Here is a 16,776-nt window from a genome sequence, read left to right as displayed (position 1 = left end):
AGGTTAGAAAGAAGAAAAATGTACATTTATAAAATAGAGGAGAAGATAGTGTCATTTTAGCATTTCTTAGAGGAGGGAAGTATAATTTTCTCTTATTAATAGTCAAAATTACTCAAATCAATTAAAATATCTTAACTATAAATTTTTGCTTTTAAAATTAAACCCTAAAAATAAGATATTAAATGGACTTAATTTTGATTAATCTAAAAAAATATACGAAACTACAACAGAAGCGGAAGTTAGCGGCGATAAATTTGGGGCAATTTGTAAAAATGCCGCTATCTAATGATTTTAGGATAGTTGATGCAGCGGTTTAGTTTTCCCAGCCACCATATCATTCGATTTATGGCAGATTTGGAACAAACGGCCGAAATTATCATCTATTCTATTATATTAGATATTAGATAAAGAGAAAGAAAACTCCAATCTTTGTTTTCATTTTCTTTGTTACATCTAGGAAAAATTCCCATTCTTCTTCTTCTCTATCTTAGTCGAGAGATACGTAGGCTCCTTTTTCCCCCTTTACTCGAATAGTGTCATCACGGTCTCCTCCGTCGAAATCGGCTAACCTGGTCCTCACAATCGTCTCAGCCAAGCACCTCAAAAACGTGAATTGGAAGAACGGCATTCTCAAACCCTATGTCGCATTTTGGGTCATCCCTGATCGCCGATTGGCCACTAAATCCAACGATTCTGGCTCCACAAAACCCGTCTGGAGCAAAAAGTGTAGGAACCGATATGGAGGTATGGGTTAGGTGTAAAATGCAACAATATGTAAGTATTTGATTTTATTGACACATGCAAATACTATGCTTCTTAGGTTGCTGACAGAGAAGGGTTACTCTAGGCTGTCAAGGAGTTGGGCACTTGTGATCTCTACCCACAAGTGAGTTAATATTCTTCTTTCTCACTTGATGTTCCATTTTATTGCTCTGCTTCCTCTGATTTTGAAAGATTTCTGCTCTTTCCCAATTTCCATCATACAACCCTTTCTTTGTGGGATAATGAAAATGAATGATTGGAATCTTTATCCTTAATTTGATTTATACATGTTTTGAATTTGATTTATATGCATGCTTTGTTCGAGCAAGATGAAAAGTAATATTTTGGGGATGGAGGAAACTATGGAGTACCTTCTTGAAAAAGTAAGTGTAGCATTACTATTTGATTTTTGTTTTTGGGGTGTTGCAGAATTACCGGTTTAGCTTCCTAGATCCATTGTTCTCTGGTTTGTCTTGCGTTGTTTCTGTGCCCTTCTACACTGGTTTCCTCCCTCTGCTTTTTTGGGTGTGTAACTGTTGATCACATTAGATTTTCATCAACACGTGGGATTTTTTATATATAAACATAATTTTGATGTTGTGGTGAGGAAATTTATTTTTTTTGTGTCATTATAGAGTGGCCATGGTAAATTGGCGAGACAGATGACGTTGTTGATTGCGTTTTCTGATTATACTGGAAACTACATAAAGGTATATTGATATGAAATTAGTAGATTCAGTCTTTCATTTATGTATAATTAACTGGTTTTACCTGTTAAATTAAATGCTTTTGTTGGGGGTTTTTGACCTTTTGTGATTCAACAGGATGTGGTTTCTGCTCTAAGACCCCCTTCTCCCCCTGTCCATAGAATTACTGCCACAAAAGATGAAGAAGATAATGCTTTAGAATATGGACTCCCTTCTTCTCATACTCTTAACACAGTTTGCTTATCCGGGTGGGTATCATTTTCACTTGACTTTTATTCTTGTATGTGTTGGTTGGGTTTTAAGAATGGGGTGAAAAATTTTATGAATGAATTCTATGGTGTAGTTACAAATGATTTTAACTATATGGTGGAGCTGTTGAGAATGATGTTAGATATGTACTAAAGGAGAATTGACATGTGGCATGACTTGTAGGTCAAGTATATATGGTTACTTACTAGTTACTAGTAATGATTAGTTTATCTGTGTTTTTTTTTTTTGGGATGAACTGAGGTCAAAATAACCAACGTAAGAGCTTGGTAATGTATTTATAATCACATATGTTATGTTTCAAATTCACATTATCCTTTAAGAAAGATGAAGCCTTTTTGCTTTCAATTCCTTGGTTTTGTTATTAATGGGGTCTTTGTTCCTCTGGAATGTATATTTTATTAGCTACCTTTTGCACTATGTGCTATATCATACTAAAATAGATGGTGTCCATGCTACCTATATTGGAGTTCCCCTTGTTGTCTTGGTGGTGACTCTCATTGGCTTCGGTAGGTCTTCTGATACATTATTAGCGGCTTCCTATTGTTATCCTGCTGCACAGAAGCAATGAAAAATTTTGGTCTTTTTTGTAGCAAGAGTCTATCTTGGTATGCACAGTGTGATTGATATCATTGCTGGCCTTCTTTTTGGACTTGGGATCCTTGCATTTTGGCTTTCAGTTGATGAATACATAGACAATTTTGTGGTCTCTGCCTCTCTAGACAAAACGGTATTATTCTAAGTACTAAATTTACCATAGGATAGCATTTTCCTATATGATTAGCAATAATAGAAAAATTATGTTCTTTAGGATTTTGGGATTTATTTCTTAACCAAACTTCTTAGAAGACATTGGAATATAACTGATGCTCATGGCAAAAGTGAAAATGTTTGGTCAGTACATTATTCTTTTTTTTATGCTTTATTTTTTGTTTCTTTCTTCTTTAAGTTGAAAATTTTAGGTAAGGTTAACACTAATTGATCCACTAAGATTGGACCATGTCTTTATAGGCTAGGTTAGACTCTGCTATACCTGATTAGTTCTATATTCTATATATGTGTTTTGTATTCTAATTTAAATTCATATTAATTTAGGTTCAATATAACTACTTTATGTAATTTGCATTCTTGATAACAGGGGCTTTGGGGTGGTTAGGGAAGAGCCAGCTATACTTCCTAAGAGTAGTTTTGAATACTCTTGGATTTTCATTAAATACACAAAATGAAAAAATGGTATACTTTTTTTCCCTCTTATTGTTATTCATGAGCTAAATATTGTTGCTTTTGTCTGATTTCTGTAATTATTTGCATCAATCATCAAATCATGCTTATGGGAAAAAACAAATCAAGGCAAGTTCTACAGCCTTCTGTAGTTTTTGTCATAAGTTGCATGTTGCATTATTTCATGGCTACTTCTAGCTAAAATCTTCACATAATGCTCATCAAATTTGAGTGTTTTATTTTATAGGAGAGAAAAATTATAATTAACCCAAATTTGGAAGCTTTTTGCATCATTTGTCTCATTATTTGTTGCATATATCTATTTAGGTTCATGATTGGTTTCAATTATTTTTTCATCAAGTATTAATGGATTTATAGGCATTCAATAACATGAATAATTATATATGATACTCACATGCCATGAATAATTTTCGCCCTCTTTCGCTGCAGAGTATTGCTACAGAAGTGTAGAGTGAGTCTAAATGGAAGCAGTTGGGGGAATTAGCTATGTCTAATGGAAGGGTACTTTTCTATGTTATTTGAAACTTAAGTTGTATTTTTCTAACACCTAAGCTGAATTTTATTTCTAACTATCCATGTCAAAATATTCTAAAGTAAGTGCCTTGTTGTCTTGCAGTTAGATATGGCATGCGATGGATTTGAGTGGGTTATTACTGCTGTATTCTTCTTTAGGAGATGCTGAAGAAATATTAAAACTTGTTTTTTTCTAGTTGTAGAAAAAATTAGTTAGCTTTGTGGAGAAACAATTTTTTTAATCCAATGTGAAGATTGCGGGAGTTATAAACCTGGTATTTTTCTTAAAAATGCATGTTGAATTGCGGCGGTTAACAACTGCCCCAATTTTTTTCAAAACTTGTTTTTCAAATAGCGGCGGTTTTAAAACAGCCGCAAATAACTCTTCTCATTTAGCGGCGGCTATACCAGCGGTTGCTGAAAACCGCCGCAAAATCAATTCCCCGCGCCCCTAACCATGGCGGTCCATTCAATTGCGGGTATTTGATTTTGCGGCGGTTTAAAACCGCCGCTAATAAGCTAAAAAACCGCCACAATTTACCGTACTCTCTGCGGTTAACCGGCTCGCATGGTAAACAAATTGCCTATTTACTTTAAGGTGAATTTTAGTATACAGATCAAAAAGTCATACAGATTTAAAGATTTGTTTACACTACACTTTCTAAAGCCATACTTTTCACTTTAAACCGTAATTCTTCACAAAAGCGTCACTTAATGGAAAAAAGTAAATTAGAAGATTAAAGAGAAGAAATAATTAAGTTATCAAAATTAATAAATCAAAAATTAATGATTTTAACTAATGTTAACTGTAATGACACCGAATTCTTAAAATCAATACAAAATGATTTTTCTCAAAATCTTTATTTTACTATAAGTTTTATTGAAGAACTTCAAAAACCTGAAAAAACTTATTTTTCACACGGAATTTCTAAGAAATGTTACCATGAAAATGATTCCCCACATCTTTATCATACTTTTAACCCACAATTAAATTCTATAGTAGATATGTTTGAAGAAATATTAGTATCCATAAAATTTCAAAGAAATAAGGAAAAAGAGAATCCTAAAGAAGAAAAATTTCAAAATATAATCAACATAACAGATTTAAAAGTAAAATCACCACTAAAATTATGAATATTGAGGAAAAATTAGAAGAAGTTACAATGCTCTTTAAACAATTAAAAATGGCTCAAGAAAATAATATTATGGAACAAGGATTTCAAATAGAAGAAGAATTAGTAAATTCTGAAAATATAGAAAATGAAGAACACATCCTAGATTATTCAAGTGACGAAGAACCAGCAATTCCAATACAAGTAAAAAATAAAGCTGGAACATCTAAAGATAATCAATCTCAATTTAAATGGGAAACAGGTTTTGATAATTATGCTTTTAAAAAAGGATTTATAAATAAAGATTCAAAATATACAAATATACCATCAAAATACGTTCCTAAAATCCAGAAAATGGAAGGAGAAAGAATGCTTGATTTAGACTGTAAAAAGAATGAAAAAGAAATTTTCGAAAATTGGTTGAATTCCTTTTTATTAGAAGCTTTTACTAATCCAAAGCTTAGTGATTTGTCTGGAAGGGATATTTGGAATTACATAGGGTTTCATACTAAAGGAACTATAAGAGATTATATGACATCAATAGAAAACCAAATAATAAAAGATTTAGCAACAAAAACAACAGCTTATGACAAGATATTATATATAATGATGATTCTATATAAAGAATTTTTTGGAAAAAATATTATAGATCATAGACAAGAATTCTATAATAAAGAATATCAAGAAGCAAAAAACCATTTAGCTAATATTCAGATATATGATCTATGTAATGTGGAATCTTATATATGCGAATATAGAATACATTATTACAAATTAAAAGAAGAAGATAAAAATCATTATTTTAGTATGTATATAACAAAACTTTCATATCCTGCTAATGAATTTATAATGGGAAGATTTATAAGAGAAATAAATAGAGGGACAATTGAAAATAATTTTGGTGGAGCAACCTCTGCAATAAGAGAGGAAATAAAAGAACGTTGTATGCAAGAAGCGACTCAAAAAAGATTTGCAAATATAATTAGAATCTGCTGTCAGGATAATGAAGAGATACCTCAAAAATATGGTCTTAATAAAAACCTTCAAAGAAAAAGAAAATATCAATTTAGAAAAAGAAAATACTATCCAAACTGGAGAAAAAAGAGGTATTTTAGGAAGGAAATAACAATAAAAACAAAAAAAATAACTATTGCCCAAATAAAAAAGAAAATTGTAAGTGTTGGTATTGTTAAGAAGAAGGACACTATGCAAATGAATGTCCAAAAAAAAAGGATAAAAAGAATCTTACTAAACAAATAGAAATTGCTAAGTCTTGTTTCATGGAACCATTAGAGGAATCTGATGATAACTTAGACTATATTTTTGAATATGTCTCAGAAACAGACTCAGAGATTGAGTAATAATGCCACATTTATTACTATAAAAATAACAGAAAAGTTTATAAATGCTTTCATAGATTCTGGAGCAACACAATGCTTTGCTAGTTCAAATATAAAACTTGATTGGAAAAAATTAAAGAAACCATTAAGAGTTAGAATAGCTGACAAATCAATACATAAAATTGACCAAAAACCAGAGATGGCTGAAATTTTTATTCAAAATTATAGGTTCATTGTTCCATCTATATATATGTTAGATTCTGGAATGGATTTTATCATAGAAAATAACTTTTTAAAGCTATATCATCCATTCATTCAAGAATTAACATATATAGTTTTAAAAGCTCCACACGATTCTTCAATAAATCAAAAATCGAAACGTATAAAAATACCAACCACTACTATAGATAAGATTCTAAAATTTAAAATATTTTCTATATTAGAGACATGTTATTTAAATTTATACTTTCAGATAAAAATTCTAAAAAATAATCTTGAAACAAAGATAGAAGAACTTCTGGATGAAATTTGTGCTGAAAATCCTTTGGATATTAAAAATACAAATAACGAATTAGTAAGCATTAAATTAAAAGACCCTACAAAAGAGATAAATGTTCCAAATAAAATTCCTTATTCCGCAAGAGATAGAGAAGAGTTCTCATTAGAATGTAGAGATCTTTTGGAAAAAGGAATTATAAGATTAAGTAAAAGCCCTCACGCGGCTCCAGCCTTTTATGTCGAAAACAATAATGAAATTAAAAGGGGAAAACGAAGAATGGTTATTAACTATAAGAAGATGAATGAAGCAACTATTGGTGATGCTCATAAACTTTCAAGAAAAGATTCTATTTTAGAAAAAATCAAAGGAGCAACTTGGTTTTCATCTCTTGATGCAAAATCAGGATATTGGCAACTTCGTTTAGACGAAGAAACAAAGAAATTAACTGCTTTTACTTGCCCAACAAAAGAATCAACAAGTGTGTTGCTCTATGAATGGAATGTATTACCATTCGGATTAAAACAAGCCCCAGGTATTTATCAAAGATTTATGGAAGAAAATCTAAAGGAGTTAAATGAATTTGTTTTAGTGTACATTGATGATATACTAATTTTTACAAAACAGGATAAAGAAGATCATCTTCAAAAATTATTAATAGTTTTAGAAAGATGTAAAGAAAAAGGATTAGTTCTCAGCAAAAAGAAAGCAAGAATAACAAAACAAGAAACAGAGTTTCTTGGATTAATTCTATCCACTCAAGGAAAGCTAAAACTTCAACCAAATGTTATAGAAAAAGTAAATTTATTTCCTAATAAAATAGAAGATAGAAAACAATTACAAAGATTTTTAGGGTGTATAAATTATATTTCTGATCAAGGATTTTTAAAGAATATAACAGAATACACTAAAAGCTTATTTCCAAAAATAAGTACTAAAAAAGAATGAAAATGGGATGAAAAAGATAGTATGCAAATTCAAAGAATTAAAGAATTATGTGAAAAACTTCCAGAACTTTATATTCCAAAAGAAAATGACTACTTAATAGTAGAAACAGATGCCTCAGACATAACCTGGTCAGGATGTCTAAAAGCTAAGAAAGCTATAAAAAGCTTGGAATAAGAAAAAGAATCACTAGATTCTAAATATCCCCCAAAGAAATTACTTTGCAGGTATATTTCAGGAACTTTTACTCCAACAGAACAGAGATATACCACTCATGAAAAGGAAACTCTGGCAGCAATTAAATCTCTTAAGAAATGAAAAATTGATTTACTACCCAGAGAATTTACATTAAGGACAGATTCAAGTTACCTAACAGGTTTTATACGATATAATTTAAAAGTTGATTATAATCATGGACGATTGGTAAGATGGCAATTATTTTTGTTACAATATCCAATAAAAATTGAATATATTAAGGGTGACAAAAATGTTATTGCAGATACATTAACGAGAGAATGGAGTTCGTCTACAACGCATTAGATCAAGAAATTCAAAAATATGAACAAGAACTCGAAAAATGCAAGCATTGTCAGCAAATAAGGACACAGATCCAATCCCTCAAGAAAGCCATTGAAGCAATAAAATCAACACAACAAGCAAAACCATCAGAGTTCAGCCAGTTAAGCATGGTGGACAATTCAGGTGAAAAAAAAATTTCAGAAAATAAAACAATTGCTGAAATCATTAAAAAATCCACCCAAGATAAAAAAATATTATGTAATTTATAATGGCCTCAAGAAAGGAGTATATGATGCCTGGGAAAAAGCAGCACCATTCACACATCAATCAAGGATAATTCATAAAGGAGAATTTCTAACACTGGAAGAAGCAAAGGAATCCTTCAGGGAATATGAAGCTCTCCATCCAGAGCAAACCCTAAAAAGAGCAGATAAAGCTCCAATTCAAACCCAGAGAACAGGGATAATAAGAAACATTCCTACAAGGGCTAAAATCAAGGAAAAGAAAAGGGTCTGTAGATCAAATCTCAGAGAAACCCTTAACATAGTCCTAAATTGGACTGAAGAAAAAAGGGCAATTTTGGGATATTATCCTATTGCCAAAGAACAGCTAACAAAGCTGGTTATATTTCCAAATGCTTCCCCATCGGACACCTATCAGTTTTTTCAGTATGGATTAATTGATACAATTTTAATTTTTAATGATCTAAAAATTATTAGTGAGTTTCCTGCAGGATTTGTTGATGCAGTAAAGAGATTTAAAAATATGATTGACAATGTAAATCCAAGGGATATATCCCTAAAATTTACAAACAGTCAACCTATTTTTAATGAAGAAGAATAATGCTTGGTTCCAGCACACTAAGTAATATTCATGTCCGTCTTTCCAAGAAATTTTCAACCAATTGATCAGATTCAAGACTTAACGATTTACAGTCATGAAGGAAGACTAGCCAGCACACTAGCAAAGGTCTTCGAAATAACTCAAAAGATAACAAGGGAATCTCACACAAGAATCAATTATAAAAGCAGAAATACTCTGCTTGTGTCCAGTAAAAGAAATGAAATTGAAGAAAGAGAGATGAGACTCTTGGTAGAGTTTGAATCTGCATTCTACAATCTATCCAGACTCTTAGAAAAACTTTCTGAAGGGATAAAAAGGAATCTCTGCTATTTGATAAAAAACAGAGAAGACCACAAGTGCCAGCTGTGTGTCTCAAAAATATCTGAAGAAAGCAATAATGAAATGGGATCCACCCACATGATAAAAGAAGAAGACAGCTCATCCACCCACATAAAAGAAGAGGACAGCGCATCTGAAGCATCTCTCGACATTATTGCATAATGACGTAAGCGCTTAGGTCATAGAGCACCAACAATGTAGCTGGTGCAAGATAATAAACAATGACGTAAGCAATGACGTCATAAGAAGGGTAAGGATGGGAATTGTCCATCAGACCCAACCATTATAAATAGATTGCTTAGGCAATTGTAGAAGGATCAGACAATAGAAAGCAGGAGGCTAAGAGTACTCATATGCTAGGAGAGCAAGGAGGAAGCTGCCAAGGCGATTCTATAGTCTGAAGAAGAATTCCCTTAGGGAAAACCAATTCTAAACTCCCCTCTGGAGTTAGTATCTACAATCTCCCCTCTGGAGACAAAAACATCTTATGTAAAATATTCTAAATAAAGGAGGTTTTTCTCCAGAAAGGTACGCCTTTATCCTAATCTTTTAGTTATGAATTATTTAGAAAGTTTAGAATTAACGGAAGAATCTGATTATTATAGATTATCTGCCTTATTAGATAATGAAAAACAGGCTGTTCTAAAAACAGAATTAAATCTCAAATCAAATGAAAATTTTAATAAACAAAATCTTTTAAAAGAAGTTTTTAATAGAAAAAATATAATATACTATGGAAAAATTCAACTTGAAGCACCTATAAAGATAAAATCCGCCAATGGAGAACTTGAAATAGCTTTGATAAATGATGAAGAATTGAGTAAACAGATTGAGAAAATTAAGGATCAACAAAAAAGATCTAAAATTGGATGGATCCATATTAGTACTATACAAGTCTTAATCAAATCTACATACATGAAAGGAATTAATTCACCAATAAGCTTAGCAATCTGCGATAAAAGAATTACTGATGACCCAATAGATCAAATAATTGGAATTGTTCATGGAAACTTGGCAAACGTAAATGTTAAATTCAATGCCCATCTTGGATACGCTATACCTTTATCAACTGAAAATCTTGGAAGATCTATAAGCTTAGCTTATAAATTTCACAGAAAGAATCTAATGGAACAAGATGATGAACCATTTTCAATTACATATGCAATAAATTATGCTTTAACAAATAGCCATCATAGTATAATATTTAAAAACAGAGAAAGAATTTATGTTGATGAATTATTTCAGAAAATCGTAAAAACAGAAATACCAAAATATAAAGCTATTGAAAACCCAGTTCTATTATTAAAAGAACCATCAGAAAAATTAGTTTCATCGAATTTTCAAATAAGAGAATCTAAAATTAATAGCCCTTTAAGTTTATCTAAGTTAAAGATTAAAGAAGAAAATTCTGAAATAAAAGAATTAACCAAAAAGGTCGAAAAATTAAATGAAACCCTAAACACTAAGTTATGACAATAAATAAAGAAAAAATATATGTAACCTATCAAGACAAGAAACAAGAGCTCTTTGAAAGAGAAAATCGGTTGAATTATTTACAGTTTTTTGAAATAAATCAAAGAGCATTTGGAGCTCTAAAAGTAATCTATGACAAATTGAAAGGAGAAGTTGAAGAGTTAGAAAAATTAATAGAATCTCTAGAAAATAGTGATGAATCAATGATAGAATTTGCAGAAATTCTAAGATAAATAATGAAGTATACAAAGATTGAAAGACCAGAAAACAAAATAAAAAGAAAAAGGGCGAAAAAATTAAAAAGTAAAATAAAGGAGTATAAAAGGGAGTTAAATAACCTTCAGTTCGAAATTAATGACCTTATAATAAAAAGGATAGAAATAAGAACAAATATAAACAAGTTGGAGCTAAACTTAAAAAATTTATAAATGCCTGTAAAACCATATTATGACTTAAAAGAGTTAAAGCTGTTGAAAGAAAAAATGGAGAATGAAGTTGAAAAATTAAAAAGATATTTAGAAACAACAGAAAGTGTAGAAATAAAAGAAGTTTTTGAGGATTTAAAAAATTATATTAAAGAAAAAGACAAACAGATAAAAGATTTTATATACAATAATCCATGCAAAAAAGAATATTATAAACTAAAACAAAATTGAAAAAACTATAAAAATGAAATCAGAATTAGTAATAGTAGAAATGGTCAATACTTTTGATTATAAAATTGCAAATTATAAAGTACCACCAACCAAATCTATACAAATTATAAACTTATTCGAAGCAAAATATGAAGAGTTAATAGAAATTTTTGTAAATCTGTACCAAAACACATCTACACTAGATGACCTTACTTTAATATTTTAGTAACTTTACATTTTCAAAAGTCAATCTAATCATAATTGAAGATCCAATCTAACTCAACTAGTACACCCACGCACCCCCTAAATCTGAGGGAAAAAAAGCCTAGTTTAGTATTGTTTAAGAAAATTGTAGCTGTTTAAAGTTCTAGTTGTTTTTGTCCAAATTGGTTTCTGTTAGATTACGGACCTCAAAATTCAAAAGAAGTTGCATTTTAAAACATTGAGCCAATGTTAATGATGATGGTAAGATAACACTAAAAGGGATAGAATCGTCCTGGAAAAAAAATAACAAAAATAGGGGATAAAATCATTCCTTTTGCCACCAAGAATCATATAAACTATATGCAGCATAAGTTCTAATTAGGGAAATGGCCTACGTCAAATGGCATAGTTTTCATACCACTTCAAAGATCGTGGGTTCAAATTTTTTTATTTTTGGAGCTAACTAATTATATCTCAAATAACATAATTTCTTTATACTTATCTAAGAGGTCGCGAATTCGAGTATCTTTATTTTCGATAAAAAAAAATAGAGGACCTCAAATCTCAATTAAGCGGAGACAGTAGTAGCTTATGCTCGTTATATGTAACTATTTTTTGACAATTTTTTTTCTAATGGACTTTGTTTTTTTTTAATTTGTCTATTTTTTATTGTTCTTTTTATTTCTTCTACTGCTTCTTCTTTTTTCTATTTTTTTATTTTTTTATTATCGTCGTTGTCACCACCACTACACTATCACCTCCTCTTTCTTTTCTCATTTGAATTTTTTAGATTTTCTTTTTTTCTTTTCTCCTTCCTCCTCTATCATCGTTATCATCGTTATCATTATTGTCATCATTTTTGTCTTTTTCTTATATATATATATAAATTCAAATCCAAAATGCATCGAAATTCTTAAATGATGACGAACACAAACTCATTTCAAAACAAGTTCAAACCAAAATGTACCAAAATTAAATTCAAAACGCACCGAAATTATTTAATGATAATTCAAAACTCCTTCTTCTTCTACTCCTCCTCCTTTTCTTCTTTTCTCATCTTTCTCATTCATTATAATCGTCGTCATTACCACCACATCACCACCTCGATCTCCTTCTCCTCTTCTTCCTCCTTCTTTTCTTATTTGAATTTCTTCGATCTCCTCTTCTTTTTCCTCATCCTCCTCCATCATTATTATTATCATCATTGTTATTGTCGCTATTGTTGTCTTCTTTTTATTTGTATAACAGTTTAAATTTAGAATATACCGAAATTTTTTAATGATGAGAACACACAAATAAACTCAGTTTAGAACAAGTTAAGACTAGAATGTACCAAAATTAAATTCAAAATGCACCGAAATTCAAATTCAAAATGCATCGAATTCTTCCTTCTTCTTTTTTATCATTATCATCATCTTCTTCTTCTTTTTTTATTCGTCTTCTTCTTGTTATTTTACCTTTTCATTATTCTTTTGATTTTACCTTTTTAATAAAAATAAAAAATAAAAAAATCAAATAAAGAATAAAAAAGGCATAATGTTGCAAAATCATTAGAAAGAGAAGAAGAAAAAGAAAAAAAAATGCAGTAATAATAACAATAAAAAATTGATAATGAAAAAGAAATATGCAAAAAAAAATGTGAAAAAAAAAGTAAAAATGCAAAAAAAAAAAAAAGAAGGAAGAGAAAAGCAACGCGAAAACATTCACGTATTTAGAACATATATATATTTACATTCTCACTAATAAAATTAATTTTTATTAAATTTGGATCAACTTGAATAAATTTAATTGCCAAAAAAAATTAAAACATATAACATGACTCAAATTATTATGAATGATGAGTATGAGAAGCCTTACGGTATGGAGGCCAATCTCACCAATATCACTACACCATATAAGCCTATGGATCTTCTCCTCCACAAGAGAGGTCCATATGAACTAATCTTGGATTATATTCATTAAAAAGTAATATTGCTTTGCAGAACTTATTACAAATTTGGGTTTATTATATATTAACAATTCAGCATGGTACTATTCGTACCAAATGTAATAGGTTTCTATAGAACAGAAAATTACACGAGATTAATACTCGATCTTATAGCCGAAAAGACAAAACGAATGATTGAAAAAAAAAAAAAAAACATTTGTGAATGACCAAAAGTAGTAATTAACATGCATGCTCTAGGTTGAGATAATATTTAATTTGGTTTTTTAATGTATATTCAAATTTTAATTTAATTTTTAAAATTTTAATTGTCTTTATTTAGTATTTAAATTTTAAAAATGTAACTCATATTAAAAATAATTTTTTAACATATAGACGTTAATAAAAATGCTGTTCTCGATAGCTGGACATTATATTAGACTCTACAAAACAAAGTAGTTTTAATTTTGATATTTAAATAATTTAAAAATATTATAAATAGTGTTTATTAAAATATTTTTTTTTAAAAATAAGTGATACAACATCATTTTTTAATTATTTAAGTGTCAAAACTAAAACTGTATCATTTTATATATTCTAATGTGATATTTAATTGTTCATGTCAATATTCTATTAACATTTATGTATTAAAAATTATCCTAAAAACCAATTAAATTATGTTTGCAAAGTTTAAAAATTAAATATAAATAATTAAAATTTCAAAAATTAAATTAAATTTCTCATACAAATTTAGAGCTACAAATTTAGAGACCAAATTAAATATTAACTCGTTTTATATTCCTATAAGATAACTAATGATAAACTATATATACAAAATAACAGAATTACAAGTTATAAACCCAACTTAGAAATAATAATATTAACCTAATTTACCCCGTCAACTGGAGACTCCGCATATACATAATTTAGTTACAATAACCTTACAAGAGCTTTAATTTCCCACATACTCTTCTATCTTAGATAAACCAAGTCACAAGGTGGAAGTGATCAAAGGAAAAATTGAGCAAATTAAACTTATTATAATAACGGGGAAAAACAAATATTAATGTAGCTATTTACAGCGACAGATAGCGATTATTATATATACCAAGTCAGATGTCAAGGGAATTTTCTTCGGTGCAATTTGCCAGGTGTGGTAGTTAGCCTGTTGATGACATTTGACAAAGATGTGTAGTAATAAGTTTAGCACTAAATCATCACTTCCACCGGCATCTAAGCATACAACAGCTGTGAAGAAAATTAATTAAGTTTTGCTAATAATCATCAGCAATTTTGTTACGAGTATATTACATGTATATCAAAATCAATCGTTAAATTAAATTAATTATTAATATAAAATATATATTAAAATATATAATATATATTAAAATTAAGTTAAATAATATATATTTATATAAATAATATTTTTTATTATTTTAATATAAAATGTTTAAAATGGTTGGACATTAATCATCTTATGAGAGTAAAAATATAAATAAGTTATCAAATTAACTTTTATATCAACAAAAATAAAGGGTCGTGTAAAACTATTTCAAAATGAAATAATATTATACATATATGAGCCGTATCCTCGAAAACACGTTTTATCTAAAGATATTGAACAAATCTACCGTGTACTTGTTCAGCCAAATGCCATCATCATACATAGTTAGTTATATACCTTGCACGCACTCTTCTTGACTTTGTAAATTAAACTTTGATGTTGAAATATAAAAAATATTAACATCTGCAGTGTTAGGTGACATTTTTAATCATTATTAGGGCAGTTTTTTAATCCATTGAAGGCTAATATAAAGGATGAATTACAATCCTTACTTTGCCAAGCAAGAAGTAGAAAAGACTAGAAGTGTTCAAAGTTATAAACACACAAGAGATTAAGAGAAGATAGATGGAAAGCTCAATGAGGCCAAGGCATTGGCCTCAAGTCATGATGTATGCATTAGCATTTTGTCTAATTGCTATTAACAACGTTGCTGCCATTGATGAAGAGAAGCAACCACCATACTACTTTTATCCCCATCCAACTCCGCCATATCATGATGAAGAACATCCACCTCCCTATTACTACAAACCGCCACCATTTCATTACAAATTCCCACCTTCTTTACCTCCTTATGGTCACAAATCTCCACCTTCATCTCCCTATGTTTATAACTCTCCACCGCCTCCTCCGTATGTCTACAACTCTCCACCCCCGCCATCTCCATCACCACCACCACCATATGTTTATAAGTCTCCACCTCCTCCGTCTCCATCACCACCTCCTCCATATATCTACAAGTCTCCACCTCCACCATCTCCCTCACCACCTCCACCATATATTTATAAGTCTCCACCTCCGCCTTCACCATCACCACCACCTCCATATGTATACAAGTCTCCTCCACCACCATCTCCTTCGCCTCCTCCACCATATATTTACAAGTCTCCACCTCCACCTTCTCCTTCGCCTCCACCTCCCTATATATACAAGTCACCGCCTCCGCCATCACCTTCACCACCTCCTCCATACATATATAAATCTCCACCTCCACCTTCTCCATCACCTCCTCCACCATATGTTTACAAGTCACCGCCACCACCATCATATTCACCACCTCCTCAATATATATACAAATCCCCACCCCCACCGTCTCCATCACCTCCGCCATATCATCCCTACCTCTATAACTCACCCCCACCGCCGGTGTACGGATAATTAAGCTTGCACTAAGTACAATTTATTTTTTTTTCTTTTTCCTTTTAAAAGTTTTACTACTAGCATTGTGCTATTCAATACAGATGATTGTTGAAGTTTGTAATCGAGCATGGATAAATAATAGAGAGTCCACAACTAAGTACTCCACACTATGAATGTGGACTATGTTGTGTCACTATATGTGTGTACTACTATCCTTTCAATTAATTTATTCAGATATTCCTTTTGATTTCATGTATCAAATTTCCATATACTATCTATTACGCGTATATATATATATAGTAGATACAATTAATAGATTTTTTTTTTGGTGACTATACAATTAATAGATTAAAATAAGAATACTAAGTTATTCTTAATTACAAAACCTAAGAATTTTTTTTCTGCAGATAAATTATTGTTATACGTTTTTGATATTATGATTTTTGTACTTAAGGCACATATTTTATAAATAAATAGTATATTCTTGAAGAAAAATAACTCTTTAAAACGATACAATTCTTCGCAGAGATAAAACTTTTCAAAAATAATGTAATCTTTAGGCATAATTATTCATAGATTTTTAAAATCTATCTCAAATTTATCATCATTGTACAAATATATAATGCAGCCTCATGTCCTGACATATAGTTTAGGGTTTAAAATTAATTTGGTCACTGTATCTGACGGTTACATAGAAAAGAATAAATCGATCTCTGATTTTTTAGTCTGCAGACATTTAAATTTCTAAAAATTT

The 16,776-nt window shown here is 30.1% G+C and overlaps 2 protein-coding genes across 2 annotated transcripts; both read left to right on the top strand.

The window, feature by feature from the left end:
* Positions 1–639: 639 nt before the first annotated feature.
* On the top strand, positions 640–4,140 carry LOC130969727 (lipid phosphate phosphatase delta-like). The gene is made up of 11 exons (XM_057895590.1): positions 640–744; positions 848–886; positions 1,192–1,287; positions 1,398–1,472; positions 1,587–1,717; positions 2,142–2,245; positions 2,330–2,466; positions 2,548–2,630; positions 2,875–2,969; positions 3,408–3,479; positions 3,595–4,140. Exons 1-9 carry the CDS (start codon positions 640–642, stop codon positions 2,960–2,962), a joined length of 858 nt encoding a protein of 285 aa, XP_057751573.1. The 3' UTR covers positions 2,963–2,969; positions 3,408–3,479; positions 3,595–4,140.
* An 11,038-nt stretch (positions 4,141–15,178) lies between these two features.
* LOC130970282 (extensin-2-like) lies at positions 15,179–16,267 on the top strand. Its single transcript, XM_057896313.1, has one exon. It carries the CDS (start codon positions 15,231–15,233, stop codon positions 16,038–16,040), a length of 810 nt encoding a protein of 269 aa, XP_057752296.1. The 5' UTR covers positions 15,179–15,230; the 3' UTR covers positions 16,041–16,267.
* The last annotated feature ends 509 nt before the right edge of the window (positions 16,268–16,776 follow it).

The sequence above is a fragment of the Arachis stenosperma genome, chromosome 3 (assembly GCF_014773155.1).
Source record: "Arachis stenosperma cultivar V10309 chromosome 3, arast.V10309.gnm1.PFL2, whole genome shotgun sequence".
Taxonomy (NCBI): domain Eukaryota; kingdom Viridiplantae; phylum Streptophyta; class Magnoliopsida; order Fabales; family Fabaceae; genus Arachis; species Arachis stenosperma.
The sequence above is the reverse complement of the archived record's forward strand: the minus strand, read 5'-3'. Positions and strand labels throughout refer to the sequence as shown.